The sequence below is a fragment of the Cebidichthys violaceus genome, unplaced genomic scaffold (genome assembly GCF_023349555.1).
Source record: "Cebidichthys violaceus isolate CVI_PGR_0920_01 unplaced genomic scaffold, fCebVio1.0.p SCAF_46, whole genome shotgun sequence".
In the NCBI taxonomy this organism is placed as follows: Eukaryota; Metazoa; Chordata; class Actinopteri; order Perciformes; family Stichaeidae; genus Cebidichthys; species Cebidichthys violaceus.
The window spans coordinates 964,243-981,146 of NW_027176661.1; the positions used below are offsets into that span (position 1 = coordinate 964,243).

Consider the following 16,904-nt stretch of genomic DNA (forward strand, 5'->3'; position numbering starts at 1 on the left):
CCTAGCAGTCAAATCAGGGTTTTCATGGAGGAAAGAGGAAGTCGGCTCTATTGGGAGAAATAGAATAACATTTTTGTATTGAATGTAGTTTTCTCACCTGCAATCAAATTTAACTGTTTTTCATTGATTTGGTCATTAACAAATTTACTTTAAGCAAGTCAGAAACCCAATAGATCATCATCTTCCCTTCCCATGTGTGACCAAAGATTGTCTTGTCGTATTGAGGTATTCGGGTATTACAGTCAAATACTGGTATTCAGGGAAGTTGGAGATATTAGGGCTTCAGACATACAGTGCTGTGAAAAAGTATTTGCCCCCTTCCTGGTTTCTTATTTTTTTGCATATTTGTCACACTTAAATGTTTCAGATCATCAAACAAATTTGAATATTAGACAAAGATAACCCGAGTAAAGACAAAATGCTGTTTTCAAATGATAATTTCTTTTATTAAGGGAGAAAAGCTATCCAAACCTACTTGGCCATATGTGAAAAAGTAATTGCCCCCCCATGATAAATCATGAATCAACTGTGATTTTTTGGAAAGCTGAGTTCAATTTCACTATCCACACCCAGGCCTGATTACTGCCTGTTGAATCAAGAAATCACTTAAATAGAACCTGTTTGACAAAGTGAAGTCGGCTGAAAGATCTCAAAAAGCAACACATCATGCTGCGATGTAAAGAAATTCAAGAACAGATGAGAAACAAAGTAATTGACATGAATCAGTCTGGAAAGACCCCAGAACAACATCGAAAGAACTGCAGGCCTCACTTGCCTCAGTTAAGGTCAGTGTCCATGATTCAACAATAAGAAAGAGACTGGGCACAAATAGCACCCATGGGAGAGTTCCAAGGCAAAAGCCACTGCTGACCAAAAAGAACACAAAGGCTCGTCTCACATTTGCCAAAAAACATCTTGATGATCCCCGAGACTTTTGGGCAAATATTCTGTGGACTGACGAGACAAAAGTTGAACTTTTTGGAAGGTGTGCGTCCCGTTACATCTGGTAAAACTGACACAGCATTTCATAAAAACATCATACCAACAGTCGCACATGGTGGTGGTAGTGTGATGGTCTGGGCTGCTTTGCAGCTTCAGGACCTGGACGACTTGCCATAATTTATGGAACCATGAATTCTGCTCTCTACCAGAAAATCCTGAAAGAGAATGTCGAGCCATCAGTTCGTGACCTCAAACTCAAGCGCACTTTGGTTATGCAGCAGGACAATGATCTGAAACGCACCAGCAAGTCCACCTCTGAATGGCTCAAAAAAAGCAAAATGAAGGTTTTGGAGTGGCCTAGTCAAAGTCTGGACTTAAATCTGATTGAGATGCTGTGGCATGACCTTAAACAAGCTGTTGATGCTCAAAAGCCATCCAATGTGGCTGAATTAAAACAATTCTGCAAATAACAGTGGGCCAAAATTCTTCCACAGCGACATGAAAGACTCATTGCCAGTTATCGCAAACGCTGGATTGCAATTGTTGCCGCCAAGGGTGGCAAAACCAGTTATTAGGTTTAGGGGGCAATTACTTTTTCACATAGGGCCAAGTAGGTTTGGATAGCTTTTCTCCCTTAATAAATTAAATCATCATTTAAAAACTGCATTTTGTATTTACTCAGGTTATCTTTGTCTAATATTCAAATTTGTTTGATGATCTGAAACATTTAAGCGTAACAAATATGCAAAAAAATAAGAAACCAGGAAGGGGGCAAATACTTTTTCACAGCACTGTATGTGCTTGTTGCAAGCACATTATTTAGACAAAATAGAACACGTTAATTAAGAAATTATGTAACTCCTCTCTTGCAACTTAAAATTGAATGTTATGAGCTTCACAAAGGTGGCCTTGGAAGTTATTCCTTAATACATTTAGAGTAATTAGATTTGCCACTCCGAGTATCTACCAAACCAAAATAATAAAATGAAGATCTGAGAACATCTACTTAGCTCTCTCAGGGACTTTTGTCAAGGCTGCAACCTGTGTGGGTATATCTTTGCGATGGTAAACTATTTTATTTATCTATGGTAAGTTTTAAGCTGATTCAGCAGTGAAAAAAAACGGCCATCTTGTCAGAGCTGGCAGCATTGAGGAAGTGTGATCGTTTCACTTGATTGCACTTGATGCTTTCATTTGTCATGCAACAAATGTAACTGTTAAGACGCTTGAGGAACCAAGTGTAAATTTATCTTAAGATATTGAAGTGAAGGGTGCCACAACTTGTGAGAACTATTTTGTGTTGAATGTGTTGTGAGCAGTGCTCGGCTATGCTATTAAACATCTAGGTGCACTTTGTAACAGTGTAGATTATTTGGAGGATCCTGCTGACAGCGATCGTTGTGTGCAAGAGCGTTTTATTTTCATGGCTGCTAGATGAAGATACCATAGTGGTCAAAACAAAAACAAAGGGCATCATTTTTACCCCAAACAAAGATGAGTCACTCCGAAAACTCTCAATGCCCCAATCCCCTCGTCTAGCTAGAGCAGTAAAGGGGGTTTGTTGGTGATTTGTCAAGCTGTCAGTATGCCTCGTCTCAGTAGGACGGGGGGGGGGGGGGGGGTCGTCACAGGATCACAGGATTTAGAGAGGAGAAGCCCTAATGTCAAAGGTAAATGGCAGTCTTCCAGTTCACTGCAGGTTGGCAGAGTCGTTTTAAAGTTTAGCGAGACCATCAAAGCTGATTGTGTGCACAGCTCATAGCAACCGAGGAGAGGGTCATTTCGAAGAAATACCAAAGGTTTGCAGTCAATAATGTTAGCAACTGCAGCAACTTTCCACTTGAAAGAGAGACTGTTGAGAGTGCATTGAGATCATCTTCTTGAATCATAGTAATGGCACTAATACAGCATAATTGGAAATATGAGAAGTATTACATGTATGTAAATGCCAAATCAGGCTTTGATGGCTTGGCTTCACCACTCTGTTCCTTTAGATCATTTCAGTTGAATCCAATTTTTAAAACAGTGCTTACAATTACTATAATTAGTCGGATAGAGCATTAGCTCACGACACCTTCTCATTAATTTGTATTCTTCCAAAGCGTCTAAAGGCTGCACGTCTCTCATGCTGAATTGTCTTGTTTGTCCTGCACCAGGGCTAGTTGAGCATGGGCGAAACTGGACAGCAATCGCCAAAATGGTGGGCACCAAAAGCGAGGCACAGTGCAAGAATTTCTATTTCAATTACAAGAGACGTCACAACCTGGACAACCTGCTCCAGCAGCATAAGCAGGTAAGCTATTTGACGTCCGCTTTCTGTTACGGTTGGTCGTTGAACTGTTGTAACAGTAACGCCTGAATGCTAAATGCTCCTCTTTCTGTTTCCCAGGACACACGGCGGGCTCGTGCTGATAGGTCTCAAGGCGAAGGTCTAGCCGCGGCGTCACCTGACGATGACGACGATGATGACGACAATGCAGATGACAGTGAAGGTCAGAGAAATGATGATAGGAAGCACGTGTTCATCATCAAACACGCAGACACGCTCATGCCCGAACACATTTGTTTTGGACATAGTGAAGTAAAGCAGGTGTGGAGAGAGAGAGAGCGTAGCGATAAGTACAGTGTAAAGCCGGGAAGCCCGATCCAAAATGCCCTCTGAATTGTCACGTAAGGATTTCATTTGAGTTGATGGCACTTGGTTTGCTCTCTACTGACTGTAGTTTTTTTTGTTTTTTTTTAATGAGAGAGAAAAAAAAGATCAAATGAAAAGAAGCAAGAGGGGGAGAGGTGGAGATAAAAGATATGAACCAATTCTGAGTACATGGGCGCCTGTTGCATAACAATTCTTGGCTTTGAAGACTCAACAAAGGCTCCTCTTTGAACACAAAGTACCGGTCCACTTGTTTGATCCAGCGAGGCTGCCTGTCTACCCGCCTCCCTGCGCTCCAAAGGTCCTTATCTTCACATGATTAAGACAGCCCCCTATGAAAAAGTTAGCGTGCAATGTATAGAAATAGATTTTTGCTAAAAATTTCAGCAAAGTAATAAAGTCCTTTCTGTTTTAAGGCTCAGCAGACTTGTATGTAATTTAAACAGCCTCCAGTTCACATGATAGCAGTGGCGACAGTGGGAGGTCACAAGGTTTCTGTCATGTTTATTTGACTTTGTCTTTGTTCCATGGAAACCCAAACTGCGCTCTAGAGGTCTCCGTGATCAGCAGCCTGTTGATTTCACATCATTTACATCAGACAGTAGAGGGAGAAACCAGAGGAGGCATTCGCACAGCTCTGTTCAAGTGCTCTTACCGACATTGTAATGTTTGTCGTATTTCTCTGATTTTGGTTTGATACATAAAATGCATCTGCAAATTGTTTTTTCATAGACATACCATCTGGACTGCCATCACCATGGCAACAACTGCAGCGGTAGACAATATGCAAACCAACAGAGGCAGGAAGATGTTTTTAAAATACGCAGTTTCTATCTTAAGGATGTACTGTATGATGTTCAGACACAAATTCATCTTTTTATCCCTTTTTAAAATGCAGTTTGTTCAGGGTGATGCTTTTGTCTCATGTCTACGCAATTGGCATTCAAGATACTTCAACTCAAGCGTAAACAGATTAGATTAATTATTATTAGATTATTTGTGTATTTTGAAAGTCTGTTTTGTCGTATCTTTAAGGCCTTGGCTTTAGCAGAGGCAATCTTAAATGGTATGAAGCAAGATCATTAGTTAAACAAAAAGTCCTCATAGATTAGATGCAATAGAAACTGGCTGTTACGTGTGTGCTGAAGCAAAACGTGACTTTGGATAAAGTCCAGATAGTAAGAAAGAAATGTGTGAAGTGTTAACTTTTTGGATTATTACATGGAGCCTGTGTGCCACTTTTTTTGTTTTTTGTGGTCTCTTGGGTTAATCATTGATTCAGTGTCATTTGTTTCACGATCCTGATACAATTGGTCTTCTAAGTGAGGCTTTTTCTACATGATAGATCACCTGTCGGTAGATTTGGGTCTTGACTGACCTTCATTTATTGTCATTTTTAGAATTTTTTTTCTTAAAAGGCATTCAAATTGGCTTAAACGTCTTCAAATTGATGCATTGTTTGACTTGTACTAATTAATCTTCCCATGCTTCCTCAGGCGGTGACAACAGCTCTGATACAGAGAGTGCTCCCTCCCCCTCTCAGTCTGGCGACTCCAAGAGGGCAGACAGCGCTGCAGGAGATGCTCATTGCTCTGACCAGGACAAAGGTCAGGCCAGTAATGGAAAGGCCCTGGAGCCCTTATACAGAGGACTCTGTGTCAAGGAAGAGAAAAGCCCCGAGAGTGAGACTGGATCTCAGGAGGAAAAGGCCAGGATGGCTTCCTATGCAGGCTCAGTGCATCCCAAAACTGAACCTCAGGATGTCGACATGAAGACCGGAGATGTTCAGATCAAGATGGAGCCTGACATCAGGGAGAGAGGAGAAAAGGGAGATCACTGCGAGAGGCACAGGGAACTCCACTCGGATAATGACTCCAGCGCCACCTGCAGTGCTGACGAGGATGTGGAAGCGGAGTCTGAAAGACAGAGGTGCGTTTTCATGTAATTCATGTTCTGTGTACATACTTGCGTTTGACAAGAATAGGACATGCTTATGGTTCCGAGTGGGACATTTATATATTATGCTTTGTGCCTCTGCAGAATGTTCTCCATGGACAAGCCTACATTGCTCAACCCTCCAGGCTCTGTGCTGGTGTCCTCGCCTAAGCAAACCCAACTCAACATCCAGCAGATGCAGCAGCGGGCTGCTAACATCCCATCTATGGTTAGTCACAGCTTCAGGTTTATCCATTTAGACTGGCACAGAGGCAGGGCATGCATTAGGGCTCTCTGTACAATGGAGCAACAACACCTTTTCCCTCCTTTGTTTCTCTAGGTGCCCGGCCCTTTTGGCCCCGGCGGTGTGCCCATCAGTGGCTTCGCCATGTTGCAACACCAGATCAAAGCCGTGCACGAGTCGGCGCACCAAGAGGAGAAGCAGAGGCAGGATCTGGGAGACCTGGAGCGCAGACCGCCCTTCAACACCCGCAGCCCCACCGTCATAGACAGAGATGGTAAGAGAACAAAAACTACCCTCATTCTGTCCTCATCGCTCCCTCTTCCTGTTCATCGCTCCGTCAGCCTTGTCCCCTGTCGCTGCCAGCAGTGGACTATTTTTAGCTAATGCATTTCATAGGCACCATTCATTTTTGTTCAGTTTCAAAAAAGAAAACGTTTGAGGGTGATCTGGACTGTCGTAATGTGGTTCAGCCGGAGCCAAGACAAAAGCGTTAGCAGACCCTGATTTACAAGTGATGCAAACTCGGAGGTGAAATCCTCATTGATGCCCTGCTTGAAATGCCTTTGGAGGAAAAAGGGTACTTTGGTGTTTTTTTAGAAGTTGAACTGTTTTGAGCGTGTCAGAATAAAACACTTGCTGCCTCTGGGCAGTCAGGCATAGGTCAGCCACTTAGCGTCAGAGGGGAGCGTGGAGAAGTCACTTGGCAGACTACATTGCAGCATGATTTTTTGCAAAGCTTTTACCACCTTTTAGTCAGGGTGCTGCGAAGAGAAAAGAAGCTGAGCTTTGACACAAAGCTATTTATTACAAAGGTTTCGGCGGGTGTGTGTCCAGTTGGCGGTGTTTAGTTGTACAGGGCCGTCCATTCAGCGCAATGCTCACCGGCCTTGAGTTCTTGTTTTAATAGTGGTCTTCCCTTTGTCCTTTATGCCTGTGTACTGCAGGTAAGCCCTTACCCTACATGACTTATGACATGAAGCTGGCTCTGGACCAGGAGGCCCACTCTGGTCGGCCAGGCTCTCCCTACAGACTCTCCCCCAGGGAGCTGAGCAAGGCCTCACCCCAGCCTGACCCCAACGCCCCCAATGCCTCCCGCTACAGTGTGCCACCAGGTAAAAGCACACATGTTCACCTCCTCCTTCCTTCCCTCTTTGCCTCCTCCCTTCCCTTGCTGATACAAACAAGGCTTTCCTGACTCCCATTGAGTTTATTGTGTTTGACAATGGAGGCACTTTTTAGACTCTCTTGGCAATAGAATATTCTCTAGCTTGGGCTGCCAGTATGCTTTATGTTTGAGCCCCTCTTGTATTTCACTTTGACATGTATTGATATCTATATTTTACAGCACAGCCTGTTTTTTATATGGGTATACAGTTGCTTGATTGTCTTTATTTGAAGTTGGAGGTATAAGATGTTACATTTGTCAGTTGCTGTGATGGTTTAGCAAGCTGTAGATGGAATGAGGTGAGGGAGAGGCGTTGGTGAGAACAAAGCAGGGAATCGGAGAAATAACATGTTGTTTTCTGATTGTTTCACTGCGGTTTTGTATCAGCCTCAGAGAGGCGTGACAAGCGTCGGTCTTTGACGACCTGATCGGGCTGCATGCCTTGCCTAGAAATGTCTGGAACAAAGCAAAATAAGAAGAAAAGAGAAAACACAGGCAGAGGGTGCACACTTCTAGTTGGTCATCAATGATGATTGACTGGGATCATTTTTGTATGAGTCTATATTGTCTTTTAGAAAATTCCTTCATATTATACCTTAAAAATTGTAGCAGAGGAGGACTGTTTTGGAGGCTGACATGAGAAATATATTTTGAAACCTGTGTCAAAGTTCTGTCAAGAAATATTAAACGCTTAAATGCTTCTAGTATTTTTATTATGACAATGTGCCGTTTTCTGTATAGTATGTTTTGGTTTGTTAATTAACAACATTTAAAAATAAAAAGTAACATTATGGATATGTGCTTCGAGGCCACGCAGAACCTGTATCCCTGCACTTGTACACATGTACAGCACAGTAGCAGTCAAACAAGCATGAGTCTGCTCTCTCGGTCATAATCACATACTAGAGATGAGGTTGGTGATTTTTATAACAGCAGAGATTATGTCGATGTATGAGTCATTTCATTTTTGGTCTGTTCAGTAGTGCACAGAGAAAACATTAGCGCACTTCTTTCACCCCGAATTTTGGCTTTTGTCCAACATTCTGACTCAAAAAGAGGCAGAGGTGATGAGTGAATCACTGCCTGTCAATAGTTGCCATCATCACCAGTTTTCTTATTTTGTTGTTGTTGTTGCATAGAATAAGATAACAGTTACCCTAAAATGTATTCGCTTTTCAAAGCCAGTGTCATTCACATGTCCATGACTAAGAAGATGGAAGAAAGCACCATTTGTTTGTATTTGCTTAGTCAATCACCTACAGTCATTTATTCCCCATCTCCTCACTTTCAATTAATTATGTAATATGTCATGAGCCCAATTTGTTGTGAATATGATGACATGGCACAACGACATCAAAGGAGTTTTTTTACTTAATGGGAAAAACATAAATGCACATAAAAACACTTTTGTATTTACATCCCAATGAATCATGATGAATAACTATATTTAGTCTATAAAGGCTCTGAAGTCATAAACACAGGAGAGAAAGCTATTTAAAGCAAACTTAGAAAATGGTTCACCAGAATTATTTTTCCCCACTTCCCTCTCATGGCTTCAATATAAAGAAGCACACATGGCTAGAAATACCTTTGCCTGTTTTATACAAATTACATTTGTAATGTTCTCACACTCACACTATTGCTCCATGAACTGTAATGAGACCCTTATCAAATAAGATATTTTTCAGTTGAATTCTTCTTCACTTCTTTTAAACATGTATAGTGAGCTTCCTCCCCTGGCCCATCACAATCATTATGCTTCTCTTAAACAGGATTTTTGTTATTGCCGTTGTGACACTGAATGAAAGCTACATCAGGTGGATCACCCAAGATTTTATGCATACAGGACGTTTTCAGATACTTGCAAGAATTTTATAGTGATACAATAGCAAAGTAATGTATGACGGGAACAGTAGTAGAATCAAAACTATTAAGAAGTTTGACGATCCTGCTGGCAAAATAGTTTCTCATTATTTAAAAGATCCCAGAATTATGGTTCAAGGACAGCAGCATAGGCTTTCTTCTGCTTTAGGAAGCCAAAGGGATGCAGTCCACCAAACTAGGGTGCCTAAAACATTTCCTGTGGAAATTTCCACAGCTGTTTTCTGTTTGGAAATGATATTTGGACTTTTACTTGAGTTTGACTACAATAGCTTTTCTTGTTTGCCATTTGGGGCAAACATACGTCCCACGGCCTGACAAATTAGGTTGTCCCTGATGGTGAACTGTAGCCTGAATGTTAATGTTTGACACACAGTCTCCCTCCAACAAGGATTTATAAATTTGTCATAGAGCTGCTTGTTTTCTTGTCTGTCCCTGTATGAGCCAGCGGGATGATGACGTCCATTCCCCGCTGGAGGAGCTCTCGCACAAGCATTTGCATTTTTGATTTTGTAGAGTGCAGAGCATGAGGCACACTCCCTACATGGAGGTTACCCCCGGTCTAGTGTTTGTGCGTTATGATCCATTTTCTCTACTCTGTTTTCCCAGGAGACGGTAAATCAGACAGCAGGCATGGGCCAAGGTTACCTCAAGTTGAGGACAGACTAGTAACTGAGGTCTTCAGTGCTGACTTTGTCACTCACTGGAGTTGCTCAGAATTCCGCTGAATAATTTATCATGGAGTCTTTGATGGGAAATGGAGCTTAATGGAAGCCTTATGTTGGGTTGGTTGAAGTTTGTGGTGTCTGGCAGGCAGAAACATTTAGTGGACCGATCTAGATTACTGTGTGAGCAGATATTCGGGGTTTTTATGTGTGCAAAAAGTTTTTAATACTTTGCTGTTTAGGTAGGTATCTAATCCTCAAATGTTGGCTAGTAAGCTGCCTTCTCAGATTATTTTTTCATATTTCCAACAGTCCTCCACCCTGCCGCCAACCAGCTGGTCCAGAGTATGCCAGATGGAGTCCGCGTGACGTTCAGCAGACCCAGTCGACCTCCCAACATTCCCTCTCCTCCTCCGCTCATTCCAACCTCCAAGCCCACAGACAAGCCCTCCTTCATCCAGGGGGGCTCCATCTCACAGGTAAGACCCCAAGGGGATGTGGTGTACTGTTGGACCCAGCAACCGTCCTCTTAGTACCCACACCACTGACATTCACACCATAGCGAGGACAGACCTTAAAGGTTCTTTGTGGAGTTCCTTTTAGTAGTGCTATGGAGCTGGTTTTTATTTTTATTTTTAATGAGTGGGTCCCCGTTTAGATTTTATGTGATGCATGTTCCTGAAATTGGCTTCACAATATTCCAAGCATGTTAACATGAATACAAACAATGCTAGAAATACTTAAAATACTTGAAAATGTGTTTGTTGCAAATGTTTTATGAGAAAGAAAATGCATACAACACATTTGCTAAAGGTCAAGGATGCACAATGTGTTTTGATGAGTAACACTGAACTCAATCAACTTTTATTTGCTTACAAGAAAACTCCACAGAGCACCTTTTTAATCATTAAATTCATACGTGTTGAGAATGCACACAGTCATTTTATGATGCGATTGATGTTCCAATATATTATGAGAATATTATGGATCATTAATTACAAAGACACAGAACTTTGCAATAGGCTTACCGTAGATAAGGGACACCGAAATGGATGCAACTCAAAAATGGTTGCAGGTCTTGTATAATGCTATTTCCTATAATTTTTTTCAGTCTGTCAAAGACTATTGGAAGAGAAACTTTGAATAAATAATACGTAAAATTATAAGTAATACAATTGTCATCCATTGAACTTGCCAGGTAGAATAATTATTCTTTATGAAACAAAATTACATATGGAGAAGGAGCAGTAAAAATGTCTGCTCTGTCTTGTTTTTTTCAACATATTCACCATTGTTATATAAGTTTTTTTTGGTAGCACAGCTCTACAGAGATGGAACAAGCTTCCTGTGTCTTGTGCATGATAGTGCTTACAGTGTTCATCTCTTGGTAACAGTTAGCACAGGTGTATCCCGAGTAACTAGGCCATAGTAAAATGTGTATTAGACAGGAAAATTAAGACTTTTTGTTTATTAGCTGGTATCGTATCATTTACCTTAGTTTGTAAATGAATAACTGAAACGTACAAAAGAATATCAACTTCACTTGACACTACTTTTTTGTTTTCATGAACTCATTGACCTGACCTTGAAATGTGATCTTTGTTCCTGCTTTTCCAGGGAACTCCTGGCACATACCTGCCGTCCCACGCCGTCTATGGGCCAGAGGGGACGAAGAGCACAGTGGGCTCCATCTCTCTGGGTCTGCCTCGGCAGCAGGATCCTAACAAGCCTGGTAGGACACAGACTGTCACATTACTGAGAGTAGGCTTGCAACAGCTTTAGACATTAAGTCCCGACCCGGCCTAGTTTAACGACACCTCTTGAGGGATTACTATATTTTGAAGGCTGTAAGGTTTTATCTCTCTGCATCATAGCATTTTGCTAAAGCAAGCTTTTATTGAATAATGGCTTTTTTGCAAGCTCAAACATATTAATAAAAATAGATGGATCACTCATGGCACACTTAAAATATCCATGCTGTTTGGCAGTTGTTGTGATGACTAAAAAGTAAAGTTATATAAATTCATCCATCCAGAGAGACAGAGAGAGAACATAGCCATGAGAATAATATTTTAATTTGAGATCACACGAACATTGGATACCAGGGTTTTATCCACTTTATGGGAAGCGGTGTCTTTACCGTCATTGAGCCTGAACTGCATCAGTTACTGTTCCTTAAAGCTACAACCATTATATTAAAGCTATTAACCTACAAACACTTATTTTGCACATGTCTTTGAAGTTTCATCGTCTGTAGTCATCGCTCTTTTCTTTGTTTGTTCGGCCATAGTAAACGATTACTTGCAACGCTAGCAGAGCAAATCTGTTGCGTTATCTACACCTACTCTCTCTGGCACACCAACCACTGCTGGTTGGTGTAAAATGCTTCACTTTCCCAGGGATGTCACAAACAGACACCCAGTTTGTAATACTGCAAATACAAGAGCTTTCCTTATTGGGGCCATAGGCTCAATCAATTCTGTGTTACCTCTTTCAATGACAGATCTTTGAGATTGTTACTTAAACTCTTTTTTTCCCCTCTGCAGTTCCATCCATACAGGATGGCAGAGGCAACCCAGCAAAGATGGGCGAGGGTCTGACAATGAGAGGATCAATCACTCAGGTAATAAATGGATGCAGTGATTTTTGCTGTGGAATAGATAAGTGACAGTTTTCAGTTGTCCAATATTTAAGGCTATGTGATTCTGCTTTTTATGTTATATTATATCTTTGCTCTTCTCTACAAAATAGGGCACACCGGCCCTGCCCCAGTCCAGCATTGCTGCTGACCTCCTGAAGGGCACGATCACAAAGTTGGCCACAGAGGACCTGAGCAGCCCAGACAAGGCAAGGGGAGAGCAGCTATCTAAAGGCCATGTCATCTATGAAGGCAAGAGTGGTCACATACTCTCGTATGATGGTAAGTGCTTTGATTATTGATACAGCAAATAATTATAACTGGTATTGCTTTACCAAGCACACAAACTTCATCATGTATTTTTGTGTTCAAAAGCTATCAAGAACCCCAGAGAAAACACCCGCAGCCCCAGAACAGGCCATGAGCTGAAGCGCACTTACGACATGATGGAGGGACCCATGGGCAGGGGATACTCTGGAAGGGAAGGAGCTCCATTTGAGGGTACTGCTCGTGTGTTTGTATGAGTATACACAGTGTGTCCTGGTTTGGTTGTCCTGTATCAGGAGAGTGATTGTGCTCGTTTGTTTCTCAGGGTTGATCAGCAGAGCCTCGCCCAGAGAAGGTCCACATGGAGATCCTAAGGAAAGACCATTGATCACAGGATCTATCATGCAAGGTAAGCTCATTGCAAAGCTAGCCACAGTCCCATAAATCACAAACGGTTACAAGTAGCATCAAATTCTGATAACAGGCTGTAATACTTTTTCAAATCTTTCCAGGAACACCTAGAACCGCTGCAGAGACTTATGAAGATGCCATGAAATATGGAAAACAGATAAAGCGAGAGAGCCCACCGATCCGCTCCTTCGAAGGGGGCATTGGCAAGGGCAAGCCCTATGAGGGAGTCAATACTATCAAAGAGCTGGGACGCTCCATTCACGAAATCCCCAGACAGGATCAGTCTGGCCAGGACATCTGCAAGACCCCTGACCTGTCAGACAGGAGGGTTATGGAGGGCTCCATGTCTCAGGTAAATATGACTTTTGACTACTGCCATTCTTTAGATCAGTTCCGTGAACACGTTGCCATATTAATGGATTTGATATTGAGGCTGTATTTTACCTCAAACCTTTTGATATATGAATATGCTAAATTAACAAATATACAGACTTGATGTAACCTATGATATTGGTGATGAATTGACGACTGACCCGTTGTTACTTTCATTTACCAGATTCACCCTCTCAACCAGTCTACTATCAAGCACAACGTCAAGTCCCTAATCACCAGTCCCTCTAAGCTCCCCCACAGCATGCCCCAGCTCGAGGCCATGGAACGGGCCAAATACGAGGAGAGCAAGGCGGTACGCCACACCGTGGTCAACTCCACCACCTCTGTCCTGCGCTCCACACACCAGGAGGCTAACAAATCCCAACTTAGCCCCAGTATGTATGAGGATCCCAATGCTCGCAGGACCCCTGTCAACTACAGCACCAATCCTGTGTCCAGAGGATCACCCATGTTGGGACGTGGACCAGAGGGTATATTACGTAACCATTTTATTTACAAACTATGGAACTTCAGGTTCTCAGCCATTCATTTCTTGCCCAGGGCTCTAAATACAACAATTATAGAGCTAGACAAAATATATTGAGGCATTTATCTTGCTAAACCAGGTCATCTTTGCTAGAATAAGCATATTCAGAAAAATGCGTAATGTGCACCCAGTGGTGAGGGCATTAGGCGAACATTTATTACTGGTTTCTTTTTGTGTGACACAGATATACTGTCAGGAGATGATATTAAGTTGTTGTTTAACAAAGCATCAACTCATTTGATGAGCCTTGTGTTCCTCTATTTTACAAAGGTGTTATGAGCTCTGGGAAATCTGCTACTCATGAAAGAAAGAGTACCATTACCCCGACACAGAGGGACAGTGTCCCAGCCAAGTCTCCAGTGTCGGGTGGTGACCCTCACCCTGGAGCCTCTCACAGTCCTTTCGATCCCCACCACCGGCCCGTCGGACCTGGGGAAGTGTACAGACCCCACCTGCCTCCACACCTCGACCCTGCCATGACCATGACCCTGCACAGAGGGCTGGATCCTGGTACAGTGTTTATATTCTCTCCACCATAACTTCAACCAGAGCAATAATAGCCTTGTTTCTGAGTAAATTGACGAAGGCAGCTCAGGCCCACTAATTCATAGGGACTACATGGCTGGGATGTTTTTCAGCTATTGACGTCAGCAGTGGTGATCGGTATCTGTGAGCCTTCTGTTCATATGTTTTGTTATGTTTTTGTTTTTTTTCTCCCGCCGTCTGCTACAGCGTTCATGTTCCCCAGGCAGCCATCTCCAACAGGCTACCACAACACCTACCAGCTGTACACCATGGAGAACACACGGCAGACGATCCTCAATGATTATATCACTTCCCAGCAGATGCAAGTCATCCGACCTGACATGGCCCGAGGGTTGTCACCACGGGAACAGCCCGTCGCTATCCCTTACGCAACCGGGGCTCGAGGTACGGACCTGCACCAGCTGACCCTCTCTCACCTGCCACAACAGGCAGGGGAGAGGCCGTGGGAGGGAGGGGCTGTAGTATGCAGACTGTGTGCTTGTGAAGTAGTGGCTACCTTTTCCAGACGCCCAGAAGCAAATGACCTGGTAAAATTTAGCTGATTTGCTCATAGTATTGGGGCTGCAATACTCAATTTATTAATTGGGTACGGTCATCCAAATCTCCATTTGCTGATTGGTTGCCTCTTCCAAGTTGACCACTATTCCACTCCCTTTGCAGCCCTGTTGCTTACTGATCAGATGAAGGTGATGGGTTACAGCTAAATGTATACGGTGTTCATACATTCAGATATTGATGGATCGGCTCTTGTTGTTCACCGTTGGCCCTTTGCTTCTGTCTGTAAAAGGGATTATTGATCTAGCCCAGATGCCTCCAACTATCCTGTTGCCTCACCCTGGGGGAACAGGTACTCCCACTTTGGAACGCATCTACCTCCCTGGAGCTCAGCCCCCTTTCCCTCCTAGGGCTTTCAACCCAACCTCCATATCGCCAGGTGAGGACCCCTCCCTTTCCCATCCCCACACGTGTTCCCTTATCTACCCTGCCACGATCTCAGTGTTCCCTCACACCTCTGTATAAGTGTAGCCCTGCACTGGCCTGAGGCGTCAAAGGTCAGCTTTGCTTGATCCGTCTGACCAATGACGGATCAAGTCGAGTCTTAATGCAATCACACTGGGAGGGATTTCTCACAAAAACTGTCTGACTGTTGCATGGCAATGGAGTGATTTTTACCTACAGAAATCCTGCTCCTCAATAGATCATTTTCAGTTGTTTTTTTTGTGTGAATATGATAATATTCCTGAGACAGAATATTACCAGATTATGATAGATCCTGAACTTGTCCGCAAGGCCTTTTGGTTCAGATTTCTAAAGGAAGCCTGATCCGTCCTGCTGAGTCCCCGTGAGTTAATGTGTGTTTAAATCTGTGTGTATGATGTCTGTCATTGTTGTCCCCAGGCCACCAAGCCCACCTTGCTGCTGCAGCTGCTGCCAGTGCAGAGAGGGAACGGGAGCAGCGTGACCGGGAGCAGCGTGACCGGGAGCAGCAGGAGAAAGAGAGAGAAAAGGAAAGGGAAAGGGAGCACCGGGAGAGGGAACGGGAGCGGGAGATGCGAGAGCGAGCCAATGAATACATCCGCGGAGGTGAGTTGTTTTGTTTCCGTTTAAAAGCTGTGAAAATCTCAAATCGAAATCATTACCTTTGAGAGGCCGCAGAATACAGACGGTTTCAGTCTCAGTTTCAGAACTACAACCCTACCACGTTATGTATGATGTATACATGAAGTAGCTTAATATCACCTGCTCTTGGGCCACATTTTGAAACCCACTGTTTCAATGTTTCATGATTGTGTGTGCGTCAGGTGGACCAGAGCAGCCAGGACGGCCAGGAAATCGAGGTTATCTGCACTCCCCTTCTCCCTCGCTCAGGACACAGGATGTCGTGGTTCAGCAGCGGCCTAGCATCTTCCAGGGCAAGAGTGTCATCACCGCTCTAATGTAAGTCTCAACCTACATCACTTGTACTCTTTGTAAAATGTCTGCTCATCTATGCATGAGGGTTTGTGCTCAAGTTATAAGCCCGTTTTAAACTGCATGTCTTTTAACTGAACCCATTCATCAGGAAATATGGTCCTTCATCTCTTTATTTTACTCTTCAGGCCCCATGCAGCAGCAGCGTCGGCAGCTGCACAGAGTGGCTCTCGCTACAGTACTGCAGCTGATGCTCTGGCTGCTCTGGTGGACGCCGCTGCCTCTGCCCCGCAGATGGATGTGGCCATGGTGAAGGAGAGCAAACACGACCGGGATGACGAAATGTCTTCGTTGGCTGCAGCCCGGCGAGCGGCCGGCCTCTCCGAACAGCAGCAGGAGGCAGAGAGGCGGTCCATGCAGTCACCATACGGCGCTATGTCTCTGCCAGGGGGTAAGCCCCATCCAGCTTACTCTGAGGGTCCTGGAGCCGGGGTTAAGGACAAGGGCCCTCAAACCTCAAAGTCCCGCATCGAAGAGGAGCTTCGGACTCGTGGAAAGACGACTATCACAGCTGCTAACTTCATCGATGTCATCATCACACGGCAGATAGCCTCGGACAAAGACTCACGAGAGCGAGGCTCTCAGAGTTCTGACTCCTCTAGCAGCTGTGAGTGTGATGGATACATGTGGACTAGGAAACAGCTTCTGTATTATTATAGAAGAAGAT

At 43.6% G+C, this 16,904-nt stretch overlaps 1 protein-coding gene across 3 annotated transcripts in view; it reads left to right on the forward strand.

The window, feature by feature from the left end:
* The window catches only part of ncor1 (nuclear receptor corepressor 1), a 53,408-nt gene that overhangs the window by 31,118 nt on the left and 5,386 nt on the right, over positions 1–16,904 (forward strand). For 2 of the 3 annotated variants that reach the window (XM_068729426.1, XM_068729428.1), the window contains exons 18-37: positions 3,099–3,235; positions 3,332–3,434; positions 5,092–5,524; positions 5,636–5,759; positions 5,871–6,048; positions 6,719–6,886; positions 9,798–9,964; positions 11,103–11,217; positions 12,032–12,108; positions 12,237–12,405; positions 12,499–12,624; positions 12,716–12,799; positions 12,903–13,153; positions 13,358–13,664; positions 13,991–14,230; positions 14,453–14,650; positions 15,054–15,200; positions 15,665–15,850; positions 16,069–16,204; positions 16,366–16,844. In XM_068729426.1, the coding sequence (XP_068585527.1) occupies positions 3,099–3,235; positions 3,332–3,434; positions 5,092–5,524; positions 5,636–5,759; positions 5,871–6,048; positions 6,719–6,886; positions 9,798–9,964; positions 11,103–11,217; positions 12,032–12,108; positions 12,237–12,405; positions 12,499–12,624; positions 12,716–12,799; positions 12,903–13,153; positions 13,358–13,664; positions 13,991–14,230; positions 14,453–14,650; positions 15,054–15,200; positions 15,665–15,850; positions 16,069–16,204; positions 16,366–16,844 (3,825 nt within the window). The remainder of the gene's footprint in view (positions 1–3,098; positions 3,236–3,331; positions 3,435–5,091; positions 5,525–5,635; positions 5,760–5,870; positions 6,049–6,718; positions 6,887–9,797; positions 9,965–11,102; positions 11,218–12,031; positions 12,109–12,236; positions 12,406–12,498; positions 12,625–12,715; positions 12,800–12,902; positions 13,154–13,357; positions 13,665–13,990; positions 14,231–14,452; positions 14,651–15,053; positions 15,201–15,664; positions 15,851–16,068; positions 16,205–16,365; positions 16,845–16,904) is intronic. The other variant, XM_068729427.1, reaches the window with a different exon arrangement.